At 44.7% G+C, this 16,161-nt stretch overlaps 3 protein-coding genes across 12 annotated transcripts in view; 1 reads left to right on the top strand and 2 right to left on the bottom strand.

Annotated features, from left to right (window-relative positions):
- Nucleotides 1–16,161, top strand: part of DNAI7 (dynein axonemal intermediate chain 7) — an 86,186-nt gene that overhangs the window by 40,949 nt on the left and 29,076 nt on the right. For 3 of the 8 annotated variants that reach the window (XM_082238835.1, XM_082238836.1, XM_082238833.1), the window contains exon 6: nt 2,154–2,291. The exons of 1 other annotated variant lie outside the window; for it this stretch is intronic. Coding sequence is in view for 4 of the 7 variants with exons in the window: in XM_082238832.1 (XP_082094958.1) it covers nt 14,412–14,579; nt 15,233–15,250 (186 nt within the window). In the remaining 3 variants the exon portion in view is untranslated. Of the gene's footprint in view, nt 1–2,153; nt 4,944–14,396; nt 14,580–15,232; nt 15,251–16,161 lie in introns of those variants that run through there. 4 more of the 8 variants (XM_082238832.1, XM_082238830.1, XM_082238834.1 and 1 more) reach the window with 3 other exon arrangements.
- GYS2 (glycogen synthase 2) overlaps nt 2,493–16,161 on the bottom strand; it is a 184,238-nt gene continuing 170,569 nt past the window's right edge. For both annotated transcript variants that reach the window (XM_082238899.1, XM_082238900.1), the window contains one exon: nt 2,493–2,866. The gene's annotated coding sequence lies outside the window, so the exon portion shown is untranslated. The remainder of the gene's footprint in view (nt 2,867–16,161) is intronic.
- Nucleotides 6,997–11,892, bottom strand: ETFRF1 (electron transfer flavoprotein regulatory factor 1). 2 transcript variants are annotated; one of them, XM_082239364.1, is made up of 3 exons: nt 11,752–11,892; nt 7,418–7,502; nt 6,997–7,310 (listed from the first exon to the last, which is right to left on the bottom strand). In XM_082239364.1, the coding sequence occupies exons 2-3, from the start codon at nt 7,460–7,462 to the stop codon at nt 7,095–7,097; spliced, it is 261 nt and encodes an 86-aa protein (XP_082095490.1). In that variant the 5' UTR covers nt 7,463–7,502; nt 11,752–11,892; the 3' UTR covers nt 6,997–7,094. The 2 variants fall into 2 exon arrangements, with proteins under 2 accessions (XP_082095490.1, XP_082095491.1); XM_082239365.1 differs by having other exon boundaries at nt 11,743–11,805.

Here is a 16,161-nt window from a genome sequence, read left to right as displayed (position 1 = left end):
CAGGAGGCCTCATTAGCTAAAGTGGTGCTTCAGGTTAAGAACAGTTTCAGCTTAAGAACGGACCTCCGGAACGAATTAAGTACTTATCCTGAGGTACCACTGTATTTGGCGATCACTCATAGCTGAGTAAGATAGTCTTCCATAAACACGGTTTTAACAATGAGTCCGTAAGCGACTGTGGAGGCCAGTTCTGGATCCACACATCCTTCCACAGTTGGGACATTGGAAAAGTGAGCATTGACAACCTCACTCAGGAAGGCAGCGGGACCCCGCTTTGCGTTCTGGACCGCTGGTCAACCATGAACATAGCTGTCAACTTTTCCCTTTTCTTGCGAGGAATCCTCTTCAGAATAAGGGAATTTCCCTTTAAAAAAGGAAACGTTGACAGCTATGACCATGAAAAGGAAACTGAAGGCTGTGACAAACGAGGACTTTGGGGACGTTCCAATATAACAGAGCTGCCATCAGATGGTATAACTAGTTTGGCTCAAGTTAGCCAATCTCCTGAGATGAGATGGTTAATATAGAACTGTTTATGAGGAAGAAGACGTATACGAAACCAAACTTGATGTAAGCATGTTCCCGTTCTCTGATGCAAACAGAGCGGAATACTTCATTGGGTGATGGTTTCTGGTTGGCTGGCCTGAGATCAGATTTGATGTGACGGTGAAAAATTGTTTTCTGCCCTTCAATGATGCCCTGTTGAAGCATCAGAAATGTAACATCCGAGGAACAGGATGAGCTTCCTTAAATGAGATGATGTCATGGGAGTGATAGAGAGGTCTTGCTGGCATAATCAGTTTGACATGTCAGCAGAATGAATGGACTGATGAGACTTAAATTGAGGTATGTTTCCTTTTTAAAAGAAAAACTTTAGTCTTCCTTTGTGTGCTTGCTTCTTTCATTGGTGTGATTTTTAACACGCTCTCTGTCTTGCAGACGTGTTCTTGGTCTTGCTTGCTTTGTACTTATAACTTTCGGATGAATAGAATAATAATATAATGTGGGTGCAATGGGACTAGTAGGATTTTTCTGGGTATAAAAGACCCCATTTTACTGTCATTTCCAGCTGTACAACTTTCTTTCTTTTTAGTTCAAATACAGACCTCCTGTAATGTTTCCAACAGCAGTAAATTGCTGCTTTGATTACGGTATTTGTTTCAATTTTTTTTAAAAAAAGTGATTTTTGCCTATAAAAGACCTGAGACCAGTGTTTCACCAGTGATTTTTGCCTTGTGGATATTTGAACTGCCTGCAGTATGATCTCTGCACACACCAGTAACTACATTTATGGACACAATGGTCTCCTTCCATCTTGGATTAAACAATCCTGGACGGTGGCACCCATCTTTGATAGTACGATAATATACACCCAGTGGTAATGTTTTGCCTCAGAAATATTACTTCAGTTGAGAGCATCAGGTACCTAGGATAAGAGAGGGGAAACCTGATGTAAAATACACAGACAAGACCTACTCTTGAGATGAAACTGTTTTGTTTTCTTTCTATTTATTTTATTTACAAAAATATTTTTAGGCTTTCAATTCATATCAACTATCTAGGTGGTGTACAACAATATATACAAATAGCAGGGCACATACCATACTATAAGAACAATACAAAATGATGATATTATCGTTAAACAGAACTGGGAAAACAATACTCTTAAATGCATTTTACGCACATTTTGTCCCAGCTATGTAGCAGTTTGTGTGAGTGATGTTCTCTCTCATTATTTAGATACATCATAGAACTCTTTTAATTATTTTGTCCCAAATGAGGTAGAAAATATGGACAGCAAGAGACACAGGTCCTTAAAAGCTGCAAATATGGGAAACCATGCTTCAAACTTCTTAGTCCTGAGTGAGAAGAGATATATTGGCTAATTGAATCCTCAAAGAGGAGCAAGTCCCTTGAGCAAGAACCACACCTAGGCCACTATCTGTAAAAAATAAAATAAATCCTCTCTCAGCTCTTCAGAAAACATGATAAAAGTGCAGAAGTACCAACGATTGTTCAGTTTCTCATGACTATTAAAAAGATGACTGCCTTATTGAAATTGCTCATAGCATTTTAATTAACTAAATGAAACCCCGGCCAATTCAAGTGAAAAGGCATCATTTGGTATTAAAAGGTCTGACATTTCTTTGCAGGGCGTTGACGATGCCTTCTACACATTAGTCCGGGAAATCCGAAAACACAAAGAGAAGATGAGCAAAGACGGCAAAAAGAAGAAAAAGAAGTCGAAGACAAAGTGTATAATTATGTAAATGCAATTTAACCCTTCGTCCTTAAGGTGTACGTCGGTAAAACGTGATTCATTTTTGTACCATTACACTAAATTATTAGCACACACGTTTCTAGCATTACTTTAAAACAGACACCTTCCCTCTCTCCCTGCTTTGTGAACCCATCGGATGCCTTTTCTGGATGCTTGCGTTTAAGTGACAGTGGAAAGCATTCCTAAAGTGCCAGTATTCCTGGAGTTTTGGTTCTTGAACCTCACGATGCCTGTGATCAATCAAGAACACCCGAGAACATTTTATCCGGTGGTATTTGGGTGCATGCGAAACTTGCTAATGTCTTCTGATTCCCCCACCTACTCCTCCTTTCTTTTCTTAGGAAGTTGTGACTGGCTGCTGCTGCTGCTGCTGTTTTTGCAGGAACTGCCATACTGGTAGAATTGCCTCTGCCTGGGGCAATTGTTTCCCGGGGTTGGGGTGGGAGTCCCTTCATCCAAGAGCAGGAGGGGTGAACGAGAAGACGGGATGCTTCTGGTGGATTTCCTCCTTGGACATAGGTTGGAGGAGGAGGAGGAACAGGTATCTCATTTGAATTACCGTATTTTTCGCTCTATAAGACGCACCTAGTTTTTGGAGGAGGAAAACAAGAAAAAAAATATTCTGAATCTCAGAAGCCAGAACAGCAAGAGGGATCGCTGCGCAGTGAAAGCAGCAACCCCTCTTGCTGTTCTGGCTTCTGGGATAGCTGCGCAGCCTGCATTCGCTCCATAAGACGCACACACATTTCCCCTTACTTTTTAGGAGGGAAAAAGTGAGTCTTATAGAGCCAAAAATACGGTATCTAGAGCATGGTGAGGGCTGAGAGGGCCGGCAGCAGCGGTTGAGCCCCAGAGGCCCTGTGTAAAGTTTTGAGTTCCTGTTGAAATTCAGCACTTTAGACCCAGGTGATTTACAGGAACACGGCATTCCTGAGCAGGCGAGGACCATGACCCGGTAGGATCAGGGGCTCTGCACTATACAGAGAGTCGAGCGGAAGCAAGCTGGTTATTACAACCACGGGAGGCCTGCTGCAGGCGAGGAAAATGGACCTCAAGTTGTCACAAGAGGGGAGCTGGGAAACCTTCCACCTATGCGTGGACCATCGTACCGTGTTAGGGGTGCAAGGATCAAGAGCTCCTCAGGACCCAACGTTTAGGTAAGAGATGGTTCTTGTGGGAAAGGGGTAGGAGAAGAAGCCCCTTTCAGATGTGGGATGCCAGAACTGGCTGAGTTGGCAACGGCCCAAGGAGTAGCCAACATTGTACCCTTCAGATGTTGTTGGACTCCGAAACCCATCATCCCTGACCAGTTCCAGCCAGCATGATGGGAGTTGTAGTCCAGCATCATCTGATGGACACCAAGTTAGCCTCTTGCGGTTGCTAGGGTGTAGGTGATGGCAGCAAGCATCAAGCCTAGGATAGCACCTTGCCTGAAGCTGGTCCTGGGTCTTTGTTAGAAAATCGAGGTGGTTAACCTGCAGCCTCCCAGGTGTTGCTGGACTCAAATGCCCATCAGTCCCGGCGAAAATGGCCAGTGGTCAAGGATGATGGGAGTTGTTGGGAATACAATGTCTGGATGGCGACAGCTTCCCTGTCCCTGTGGTATAAAAGGCAACCAGGGCGGGGAGATCTCCCAACTTACTTTCCGCTGTGTTTGTGATAAAAGGACTGATCCTGGTTTTCCAACACACTTTTTTCCAAAAAGGTTTTGGTTCTGCTGACTGCAATATTGATAACACCTCCTTAGCCTTCCTTATGTATAATTTCTGCTTTGGGCCACCGTTTACTGTAGCGTTTCCAATCAACTTGAATGAATGTAAGGATTGCGGGCTTTTCACAGAAGCAAGTTTCTTTCCCCCACCCCTCCCAACCTCACTTACCCAAGGCAGTTTGCCGTGGGTCACGCTTAAAAATCTAACTATTTTTTCTATTAAAAGTGAAAATGTGAAAAAAAGAGGAGGAAAATTCAAATTGGATTGATTTGTTGAAATGAGCCATCTCTGCCTTTTGGCTAAGATCAAGTGTGTGCATATAGAATATACACAGGGGGGAATTTCACAAAAGCGTTGAGGTGCCAAGAGTAGCGTTTTGTTTTGTCTTTTGGAAGATGATGTCAGAATCAATGAACAGCAGTAACTTGGTGGGCTGTGCCCTTTAGGCTGTACAGTTTTCCCAAACCTGCCTAACAATTTAATTTAATTCCACTGTTGTGTTTTTATGTTGAAAATAAGCCTACTTCCCACCCTTCATCTCTCTCTCTCTCTCGAGTGCCAAATCTCCTACTAGGAACTATTTCTTAAAATGCAATGTGTTTACCTAGAATGTATTTTAACTATTTTTGTATAGTATAAACTAAAAAAAAATAAGAAAAATACATGTTTTGTACATTGTGCTTTTTGTTTTCATTTGAGGCAAAATATATGCAATGTGACCCAGGTGATGGACATTTTTTGGGGGGCGGGGAGACCCCCCGTCTTTATTTCAATCCTGTGACCTCGAAACATTAAGTCACACCTGAAGAATGACCACTGTTCATTTAAACCCTTACAGATGTTTTTATCAGCAGCATGTGCTGTGAAGCGATATGAAATCTGTCAAGTTTGTCACAAAACAACACTGCTCCTGTTGTAATTAATAAATAAAAAAAGTCTGTGTTTCTACAGTTTGTTTTTTCCTCTCAAAAGCAGAATTTATTCATGTCCTGATCCTCTTCCATCATAGAACGGAAGGCATGTGGCTTACACACCCGGACACTTCCCAAACCCAGACTTGCTTCGCTTCAGCGAGGGGTGACCTCATGTGCCAATATTATTTATTAAATTTGTTTTATCACCTTCTGTCCAAAGTCCTCAGGGCGGTTCACAGCAAAACCACAAAGTGAAAAACAAGACCAAAACAACACAAGAACCCCCCCACTCCTGCAAACATTTAAAAGGACGTAAGACTGTTAATCAGCTCATGGCCTGGTTAAAAAGGAACATTTTCGTCTGGCACCTAAAGGTGAATATTGAAGACACCAGGCGAGGCTCCCTAGGGAGAGCATTCCACAGATGGGGAGCCACTGCAGGGAAGGCCCCGTTCTCGTGTTGCCACCCTCTGAACCTCTTGAGGAGGAGGCACACGACAACAAAGGGCCTCAGATGATGATCTCAGGGTCCGGGTAGGTTCATATGGAAAGAGGTGGCCGTTTAGATCATACCCTATAGTAGCTGTTTACAGAAGTGGTGGACAACCTGTTGCCTGACTCCAGCCTCCATCAGCCACAGCCAACCTGGGCTGTGTTCAGGGATGATGGGAATTGTGGTTCACCTGGAAGGGTGTAGGTTCTGCACCTTTGGCATTTAAAAGGCCATACTTCCTTTTTGTGAGCTTAAAAGTTGAAAACACAGGCAAATAGGACTAGGTGTAAAACCCAGCTTTGCTTCACCCAGGATACGGGATTCTCTCTAACATAACACACAGCCAGCCGTATCTGTTCCCACCCTCTTCCCAAGCTCCTTATGCATACCTGATTTCAACTGTACTGGCTTCTGAGTAGGCGTGCACAAGACTTGTGTTGGGTAACTAAATCCCAGCCACTCCTGCTATCCCCACTGAACAGGCTATTCTCTCATTCTTGCCCACCTTCCCAAGATGGTAGCAGACCTTTTCAGTTCTTTGGGGGGAGAGGAGAGGCGCAAGGGTCCGTCAGCATAGCTGTATGTCCAGTTGAACATGCAAGAGCAGTGGTTGTAGAAATTAGAATCGTAGAACTGTAGCGTTGGAAGGGACCTTCAGGGTCACCTAGTCCAACCCCCTGAAATTCAGGAATCTTTTTGCCCACCGTTGGGTTCGAACCCACGGCTCTGAGATTAAGCACCTCGTGCTCTACTAACTCTGTTATTCCAGGTGAAATGAAGTGTCACTAGGACAGGGGGAAAGTCTCCCCACCTCCCTTTTTAAATGCATAACTCTAGGAAAAAGTCTTAAACCATGGACATGTGTAATTATGTACAGCAAAGCTCTTTGGCTGTGTCCTCAACAACACAGGAGCAACAGCACACCAAGCAGCCCCCCGCCTCTGATTCCACTTGCTTGCCCCCTGACATCTGAACACACAGCAGAAACATCTGTGTGGAGCTGGGGGGTGCATGTGTGAAGACTTCCCTGAAAATTATAATAATTATTATTATTTATACCCCGCCCATCTGGCTGGGTTTCCCCAGCCACTCTTGGGCGACTTCCAATAAAACACTAAAATACAATAACCTATTAAACATTAAAAGCTTCCCGAAACAGGGCTGCCTTCAGATGTCTTCTAAAAGTCTGGTAGTTATTTTTCTCTTTGACATCTGGTGGGAGGGCGTTCCACAAGGCGGGTGCCACTACCGAGAAGGCCCTCTGCCTGGTTCCCTGTAACTTGGCTTCTTGCAGTGAGGGAACCGCCAGAAGGCCCTCAGTGCTGGACCTCAGTGTCCGGGAGAACGATGGGGTGGAGACGCTCCTTCAGGTATACTGGGCTGAGGTCGTTTAGGGCTTTAAAGGTCAACACCAACACTTTGAATTGTGCTCAGAAACGTACTGGGAGCCAGTGTAGGTCTTTCAAGACCAGTGTTATATGGTCTCAGCAGCCGCAAATGTGGATTTGCGTTCCTCCCCCACAGCCAGCTGCGAAAAAAGAACCACAGCAAGTGTTGCTGAACTTCAACTTAAAACAAAAAAACACATTACCTTCGTTCAATAGGCAATCTATACTTTTTTTTAATTGTAGATCGGTCCCCCCCCCCCTCCTTTAACCTATGGCCTGGGCAAGCGTTTCGAACCGCAATGCACATCATTTGCCATCCTCTTCGTAGTAACGCTGTTTCAGAGCTCGGTATTTCCTGAGGAAGTATAACGCCTCCAGCTCTTTCATGACAAACTCCCCTCGGGCAAGGAGTTCTTTGATTTTCTCGGGCTCCTTCACGTCCTTGTTTTTCAAGAACGCCGCCTTCAGCCGGGTCCGAAAGTAGTCCGCCCCTTTGGGGTATTCCTTTCCGAGGTACAGCAGCTTCAAAGCACACAATGCAAAAAAACAAAAAAGGTGAGAGTCACACAGGGTGCAGAACACGGGCAAAGTGTTTTGTTTGCACCTAGCTTCCGCTCCTCAGGACTTACATTTTTGTAAAGGTTCAGCACTTCGTATCTTAGCGGATTGGTCATGTTCAGTTCACGCACTTAACTCATGCGCGCTGGCATCTACCTGAAGAACAATCATTCGGAGATTAGCTGCATAATGAAGCCTGACTTAGGAACAGTGACTGGTGCTTTGGATGCTGGCAAACTGCTTGACACGACTCCTTGAGGATTTGATTGATTTCCTTCAGTTTTAGGGGCCATCTAGCCAACTGCAGAGGGATGCGGGTGGCGCTGTGGGTTAAACCACAGAGCCTAGGACTTGCCGATCAGAAGGTCGGCAGTTCGAATCCCCGCGATGGGGTGAGTTCCCGTTGCTCGGTCCCAGCTCCTGCCGACCTAGCAGTTTGAAAGCACGTCAAAGTGCAAGTAGATAAATAGGGACTGCTCCGGCGGGAAGTTAAACGGCGTTTCCGTGCGCTGCTCTGGTTCGCCAGAAGCAGCTTAGTCACGCTGGCCACATGACCCAGAAGCTGTACGCCGGCTCCCTCGGCCAATAAAGCGAGATGAGCGCCCCAACCCCAGAGTCGGTCACTACTGGACCTAATGGTCAGGGGTCCCTTTACCTAGCCAACTGCAGAAACCCACTCACTCCACAGCCCTTCCACTTCCGCAAGCCCCTAGTACAGCACAGCAGCCAGATGCAATGGGTGTCTTCCTTGCGCTTGCAAAATACCGGTATATTGTGCAGGCCCTGATGCAGCCACCATTATTATACTCTGAAACAGTTTTTCTTTTCTTTATTTTTTTACCAACAAGCAAAACCCAAACAGTGAACCCACCCCCCCAGGCGGCTGATACATTGAGTATACATAATCAATAATAACATATTCAAATCGGCCATATGTACAATTCTATATACATTAACACTCCTTGCTGCACAAGGTTTATTTAACTTTTAACATTTTAACTGCCCCAAATTGTTCAAACCTACCCAAATAATTCAATATCTTCTCTAACCAATCCTTCTCTTTCTCACTGACCTTAAACCCTTTCATTCTGTGTATCTTCAGTTAGATATTCTAAAATTATATTATTATTCAATTATTCAATTTTCCCCCTACATTGGTTCACCCCTAGCTCTTCTGCATTTTACCAATTACTCGCTATAACCTGCCTGGCTGCAATTACCATCAATTTTACCCATTTACATTCCTCTTTTGTTTTTAACTTGGTGCTACCCAGGCTAATAAGAACCATGAATTTAGATATCTGGAAATATCTAAATACTCTGAAACATTTAACATATTGACGTAAGATGGAGGCCAATCTAGTCTGGGATCCTGCAGCTGTGGATTACAACTGCCACCATCCCTGACCATTGGTTGTGCTGGGTGGTACTGATGGGATTTACTTTGGCCACCCTCATGAGAAGAGAAGACTCCCTGGAAAAGACCCTGATGTTGGGAAAGATGGAGGGCGCAAGGAGAAGGGGACGACAGAGGACGAGATGGTTGGACAGTGGTCTCGAAGCTACCAGCATGAGTTTGACCAAAGTGCGGGAGGCAGTGGGAGACAGGAGTGCCTGGCGAAGAGTCGGACCTGACTAAACGATTAAACAACAACAAACATCTGCGCAGCTGCAGAGACTCTCCATCCCTGTTTTGCGGTTGGTTGGCATCCTTCTGTCTGGAGAGACAATGGAGTGTTGCCCCTGGGGGTGAAGTCAAATGCTGCATTAACAGCACCTAAGTGACCTCCTTGGGGCGCAAACCTGGGCAGTGTGCGTGGAGGTCCTGGGATGCCCAGATGACAAGACCCCCTTCTCAGCCTCGCTGATGTGGTCTACAGGAAAGCAGAGCAAGATGTTTGGCACCAGGTTGGCTGCAGGAGTTGCAGGAAGAAGGCATACAAGGCGCCATCCAACTGTCTTAGGGACCCTGCTCTGGATTTGCGTACGGTTTACTCCTTAGTCTTCTCCTGTCCTGAAGATATCCCAGAAGGCAGTGGAGGTCTAGGATCAGTTTTCCTTCAACTAGATGGGTTACCTTCCCAGGTACACAAGCCCCATCTGCCCCTTACTCCCCTCTACAGCACAGGCAGAACTGCTATCTGGACCATTGGACCCACTATTGGTCTCGTTCGCTCAATCCGCCTGAGCCTGTCTTCACATGCAGGGGAAGTTCCTAATTCACAGAGGGTTTGAGACCCCTCAGCTCCCCTCGCCTGGTTTAGCAGGCCAGTCTAAGCCGTTCCCGGGCTGTGGCCGCTGTCGAACACTGACAACTTCTCGGAGCCACAGGTGAGAGCTGAGTGCAGGGTGGGGACCAAAGGTGGATAAACTAACCCAGAAGGAGCAGGATGTGTCCCTCCAACCGAGGTACTACCCTCTCCCCTAACACCTTATACACCCCATTTTTCCACCTGCCTATTTATTATCTGATGACACCTAATGCACTAATTGAAAAGCAGGGGCTTTACAGTCCACTCACTTACAATCCTATAAATGTCTATTTCATCATAATTTCCATTGGGCTCCATGGAGTTAACAATCTGCTCCCACTTAACCTAAAACAGCTGGTGACAACCTAGCTCAGTCCCCATGCCCAGAGACCCAGCCAAGCCCTAAAATGGATCATTTCACTGAAGCATTGCAAAACAACTTAAGAAACAAACCTGCCCTTGCTTTTTACGACTAAGGTGAGGCACCGAGTAGCTTTGATACTGCATTTTGCTGTTTTAACTGGTGTTATATTTACAGAATTGTCAAATGTTGGTTGAATGTTTCTTTCTCCCAAGCTCCTAACTAGAACAAAGCTTGAAATAAACTATCTAAAAAAGATGAAGGTCATCTTCCACCCCACCCCAGAACCTTTCCAGAGCAAATAGTTCTTGTCTATTTTAGTACTAGAGAACAAGAGAGTGGAAGTTGTTCTGGAGTAGTTAAACCAGTAAGAAAAGGGTATGTAAACCTGCAATTTAAATGATTAAAACTGCATATATATTTTTGGTAATGTTAGGATTTATTTTGTTTAATTGGACCACTTTTTCTTTTAAGTAGTAGAGCAGAGTGTTCTGTATTGCAGGATATATTATTATCAACAACGTGATATATTAAGGAACACCTGTAGCCAGTGCTTTTTTTCTGGGAGGACGCAGGGGTACGCACACCCCTAAACATTTTGTAAATCTAAGTTTGGCCTCATTGAGGGGCAGTATTTCAATATGAGTAGGAAAATGAGAGTACCCCTAAACATTTTTTAAGGGGAAAAAAAGCACTGCCTGTAGCTCATCTGAAGCAAAACACCAAATTGTCCTACAATATAAATACACAGAGTTTCCAACTGGTTGGCTCTGGGTGGGGACAACACAGCATAAATCCGCTCCTCTGCCTTTCTCCAAGAGTTTTGATCTGCAGAAGTCAACACCTGAAGGTTTTCCTGGCATGGGAACTAATAACTATTGTTGTGCAATGTTCAGGGTGTTGAACTAAGCCCTGGAAGAACCAGCTTTGCTTCCCTGCTCTGCCGTGAAGCACTCTGGGTGACCTTGGGCCAGCTGCCAGCGCCACCCACCTTGTTATGAGGATCAAATGGGCCTGAATGAAAAATAAAATGAAAATCCTATACTGCCTTGAGATAACTTGGCCTGGGGGGGAAGAAAGCAAACAGCCACCTGCTCATTGCTTCTGTGAAAGGAGCAGTTTCATGAAGAGCAGTCCGTCAAGTTTGCAACCCTATGGGCATAGCTGCCAACTTTTCCCTTTTCTTGCGAGGAATCCTATTCGGAATAAGGGAATTTCCCTTAAAAAAAGGGAAACGTTGACAGCTATGCCTATGGGGCAGGAGCAGTCAAAAGAGGTTTAAAATAGGAGAATTTTTGCAAGTGCAGCTTTTCTCATTTTTGCAAGGAAAGCTACTCCCCCCACCCAAGAATATCTTAAAGGTACAAAACAGAGTTAAAGGGGGAGAATTTATGCAAGAGCAGCTTTTTTCATTCTTGCAAGACAAGCAGTCCACCTCCCACTCCAATAATAATAATAATAATAATAATAATAATAATAATAATAATAATATTATACCCCGCCCTCCCCAGCCAAGACCGGGCTCAAGGCGGCTAACACCAAATATAAAATTGATTGAAATACATCTTAAAAAACAAGATTAAAATACATTAAAACATTAAAATGCAGCCTTATATCAATCTTAAAAACTCTTAAAGATACAGGAACCTCTTTTTTTGCACTTGGTCAAGGTAGAAACTTCCCCACTTTCTTCTCTCCCCACAACTTTTACAAAGCAGGCAGCCCAAATCCCGACTCCCTCCCAATACAGAAGCTTTGGGTGGGGAGATAATTATGTACATACTGTATTTACCTTCGCAGCCCATGGCTTGCTAGCCTGCCCAGCTGTTGGAGAGGCGGGGCGTAGCAAACGACCACTGCGCCTGCGCGGGAGTTTCAAGAGGCGGCGGGGTCGGTTGTGGGCTCGGAGCCTCCTAGTGCGGCTGCGCGGGATTTCAGGAAAGGTACAGGGCAGCGTAGAGATATGAAAGGTGTAGAGTAGCACACGGTGATTTCTGCAGTGTCACTTCTATTCTCCCCACGGAAGCAGGTTCCGCTCAGTGTGTTTAAATGTTCTAACATGGGAATCCAGCTTTCTCATACCCTGGGGGCGACTCCAGCTTTGAGAATTATTAAATTCCTTAACCAGCATTTTCAACTTTGCTGTTTCATAATGAAAAAAAATGAATCACAAAACAAATGTGTATCAAATATCCAAATGTTTGCCCCCCTAGTGGGTAGTATTTCTCAATATCATTTATGAATATTATCATTAGTCGTCTGATATGTAAAAAAAAAGTCTACGCAACTTACAAAGATTTAAAAACATAAAATAGAATAATAGAACATCAACGATGCCTTATGAGGAACGGCTAAGGGAGCTGGGCATGTTTAGCCTGGAGAAGAGGAGGTTAAGGGGTGATATGATAGCCATGTTCAAATATATAAAAGGATGTCACATAGAGGAGGGAGAAAGGTTGTTTTCTGCTGCTCCAGAGAAGCGGACACGGAGCAATGGATCCAAACTACAAGAAAGAAGATTCCACCTAAACATTAGGAAGAACTTCCTGACAGTAAGAGCTGTTTGACAGTGGAATTTGCTGCCAAGGAGTGTGGTGGAGTCTCCTATCTTGGAGGTCTTTAAGCAGAGGCTTGACAACCATATGTCAGGAGTGCTCTGATGGTGTTTCCTGCTTGGCAGGGGGTTGGACTCGATGGCCCTTGTGGTCTCTTCCAACTCTATGATTCTATTCTATTCTATTCTATTCTAATTATTGGGAGGTGATGCATATGTAGCAGATTAATTGTGCTGCGGAAAGCGTGCTGGGGAGACCACACGTTCAGGAAACAATGAAGAAACGCAAAAATAACTTTTGCTTGGCTTTAATTACAAAACCAAATTACATTGCATCTATAAGTATGACCCATTAACCAGGGTACTGAGAGAGGTACATGCTGCTGTTTATATACTATACCCAATTGTTGACACAGCTTAATTTAACACAACTTAACAGGACCTGCTATACTGCTTCACAGCTGTAAAACTAGGTCATGATATTTACTCTGCTCCTTAAAGAGATACACATCTTGTGAAACAATAATGGACCTTAATATTCAAAGAAACCATTCAACCATTTGCCTCATATGTAGGGGAAAAAAGTCCTACCAATTTACAAAGATTTTAAAAATATAAAATAGAATAATAGAATTATTGGGAGGGACCTCCAGGGGCCATCTAGTCCAACCCTCTCCAACGTGGGAACCCAGTCAGATAAGTGGAGTACAAATAATAATAATAATAATAATGGCTGTTCTTGGTGGCACCAGCCAGACCCCACTGGGAACAGCTTGCCATATTCACCTTACTCTCAGCCTAACCTATTTTACATGGTTGTTATGAGAATAAAAGGGCCTTGATCCAGTATACCTGAAGGAGCATCTCCACCCCCATCGTTCTGCCCGGACACTGCGGTCCAGAGCCGAGGTCCTTCTGGCGGTTCCCTCACTGCGAGAAGTGAGGTTACAAGGAACCAGGCACAGGGCCTTCTTGGTAGTGGCACCCTCCCTGTGGAACGCCCTCCCACCAGATGTCAAAGAGAACAACAACTACCAGACGTTTAGAAGACATCTGAAGGCAGCCCTGTTTAGGGAAGCTTTTTAATGTTTAATAGATGATTGTATTTTAATATTCTGTTGGAAGCCGCCCAGAGTGGCTGGGGAAACGCAGCCAGATGGGTGGGGTATAAATAATAAATTATTATTACTATATTATACTAAAATGGGTTGGAGAAGTATGCTCACCACCTTGAGCTCCTTGGAGGAAAGCTGGGCTAAAACTGCAATAATTAAATATGTATGGGGTTTTCTTTTTTTTTTTTAAAAAAGCCTTGCAGACAGCATCTACTCAGCCTTCTGAGCGGTTTGTGGCAGAGTGGCTCCACACAGTGCAGAAGTAAGCCCCGCTCCCTTCAGTGGGACTTACTTCCCAATATGCACGCTTTGGGTGCTGCTGAACTACTGCACCGGTGCTGAGTTCTGATCTTCTGCATTGTGTCTTTATTGACAGCAAAGAGTTAGTAAAGGCTTCAAAAATAACCCGGTAATCTGAACTGTAGACAAAAGGGCTTTTGCTGCTTTAGACTCAGAGCAAGCGACTTAAATAATAGTGATTAGGGAGAAAAGTTTAAAAGGTAGAGTGAGAGTCACACTTCCGGATTCCATTTGGAGCCCCCCCCCTTGCGGGGCAAGCAGAAAACCATGGCACTTGGAGGAATCCCAGATCTTTTTAGACCAGCGGTTCTCAACCTGTGGGTCCCCAGATGTTGTTGGACTACAACTCCCATCATCCCTGAGCTCTGGCCTTGCTAGCTGTGGGTGATGGGAGTTGTAGTCCAACCATTCTATGGTATTTATGAGGGTTTCTTTATGCATGTGCCTCACTTTCGAACCGGAAGTATGTAACAGTTTTGCGCCATGGCCCCTTGGAAGAATTTCCTCCCTGGAGAGATTTCAATAGGCTGCAAGTGGAGGGCGGAGCCAAGGGCTCGTGGGCGGGGCTCGTTGCCTTGGAAACAGAGGGGCGGGGCTGTAAACAACTTTCCAGCCGCCCGGTCTGGGCGAGCAGAGGGAGGAGGCGAGATGGTGAGAGGGGGAAGGGGGGGGGCAGAGGCAGCCCCATTGGTTTGCAAGGACCCATTTCCACCCCGCTTGCACCCACATCAAAATTGGGGGGGGAGGAGTGGGTTGTGTCATTAGCATAAATCTGCATACCCAAATTAGGTGCGAGTCAAATAAATGTGTGGAAGCCTTAGTGCAATGGCCATCTGCTCCTCATCCGCCCTTTGCAAAATGCTTTAAAGAATCCTTTTGACAATTGGCTTCAGTATGTTTTATTTTATGCAAAGCACATAATTATGCATGCTTTAAATTCTTCAGAAATAGCAAAAATGTAATTCGTTTAAACCTGGGGCGTGCTGCCCCCCCCCCAGCTGCTACCACTAGGGTTGTGAAAACCTGGACACAAAAGTTGTTGAGCTTTTTGAGCCATTTTTAAGGAAATTCGCCTTCCGACATGGGTTGTCAAATGTCCATTTCCCCAGACGTTCCAGCGGTTTCCAACCAGACGCTGTTTCCAGCGGCGAAATCCCGGCTACGGCCAGGATATTCCAGACATAGGGCAACCCTAGCTTCTGCCCCCCGTGGTATATACGTATATATATTTCCAGTTTTGACTGTTTGTTTATGATACCTGCTTTCTTCTGACTTTCTCTCTTCTTTTACCTTGCAACATTTAGGGACCAAAAAAGAAAAAGGTAGGTAGGTTGCTAGTTAGGTAGGTAGTCCAGTAGATCAGCTGCATATTGTTGCCACAACTGCATATAGTTACAACAGCCCAAATGCCAAGTATTGATATTGCATGCTTGATATTATTTCAAGTTTGTATCTTGCTTTTCTGCGAGAAATTATATTAAACACTGCTTGTATGGTCACTTGGCAGAATCAATAATATATATATATTGTTAGTGAATAATATATTTCTGTTCAAGAACTGTTTGGTTAAAGGTTGTGGTTATTATTTATAAGGTGGCAATTATTTATATCAGCTTTTCCCAAGCTGCTGCCCTCCAAATGTTGTTGAACTACAATTCCCATCATGCCTGAAGATTGGCCGCTCTGGCTGGGGCTGATGGGAATTAGAGTCCAAAACATCTGGAAGGCATCAGGTTGAGGGAGGCTGGCTTTACATGATAGTTGGCCATGCTGGCTGGGACTTATGGGATATTCTCCCTCCCTTGGTTACAATTAGCATTTTTTTTAAAAAGGTTCATTGCCAACTACCTTACCTGGTCACCCTGTCCCTAAATACTTGGCCTAGAATCACAGAAGCAAAGACTTGTACAGTTGGATGGGACCACAAGGGTCATCTTGTCCAAACCCCTGCAATCTTTTGCCCAATGTGGGGCTCAGACCCATGACCCTGAGATGAAGAGTCTCATGCTCTACTGACTGAGCTATAGCTCCCAGTGCAATGTTAGGTTTCTGTTATGCCATTGTGCAGTTCTTGGAGTCACAAGACTCTGTTGACATTCCAGACTGTTGGAAGTCTCATGGGAGACGGATGTTGATGTTACTGGTTTCCTGTTTCTTTGTTCCTTTCGTTTTCTGTCTCTCACAGAGAGCAGACACATATTCTTTCTGTCCTGCATATTTAGAAATAAACGTA

This window comes from Podarcis vaucheri (genome assembly GCF_965113315.1).
Source record: "Podarcis vaucheri genome assembly, chromosome: 10".
Taxonomy (NCBI): Eukaryota; Metazoa; Chordata; class Lepidosauria; order Squamata; family Lacertidae; genus Podarcis; species Podarcis vaucheri.
This window is presented reverse-complemented; position numbering and strand designations above follow the sequence as displayed.

Bases quoted from the DNA above. Each gene is read 5' to 3' on its own strand.
- ETFRF1 (XM_082239364.1), bottom strand. From the start codon at position 7,462: ATGACCAATCCGCTAAGATACGAAGTGCTGAACCTTTACAAAAAT. The intron at 7,311-7,417 runs GTAAGTCCTGAG...TGTGCTTTGAAG, and splicing joins TGCTGAACCTTTACAAAAAT to CTGCTGTACCTCGGAAAGGA.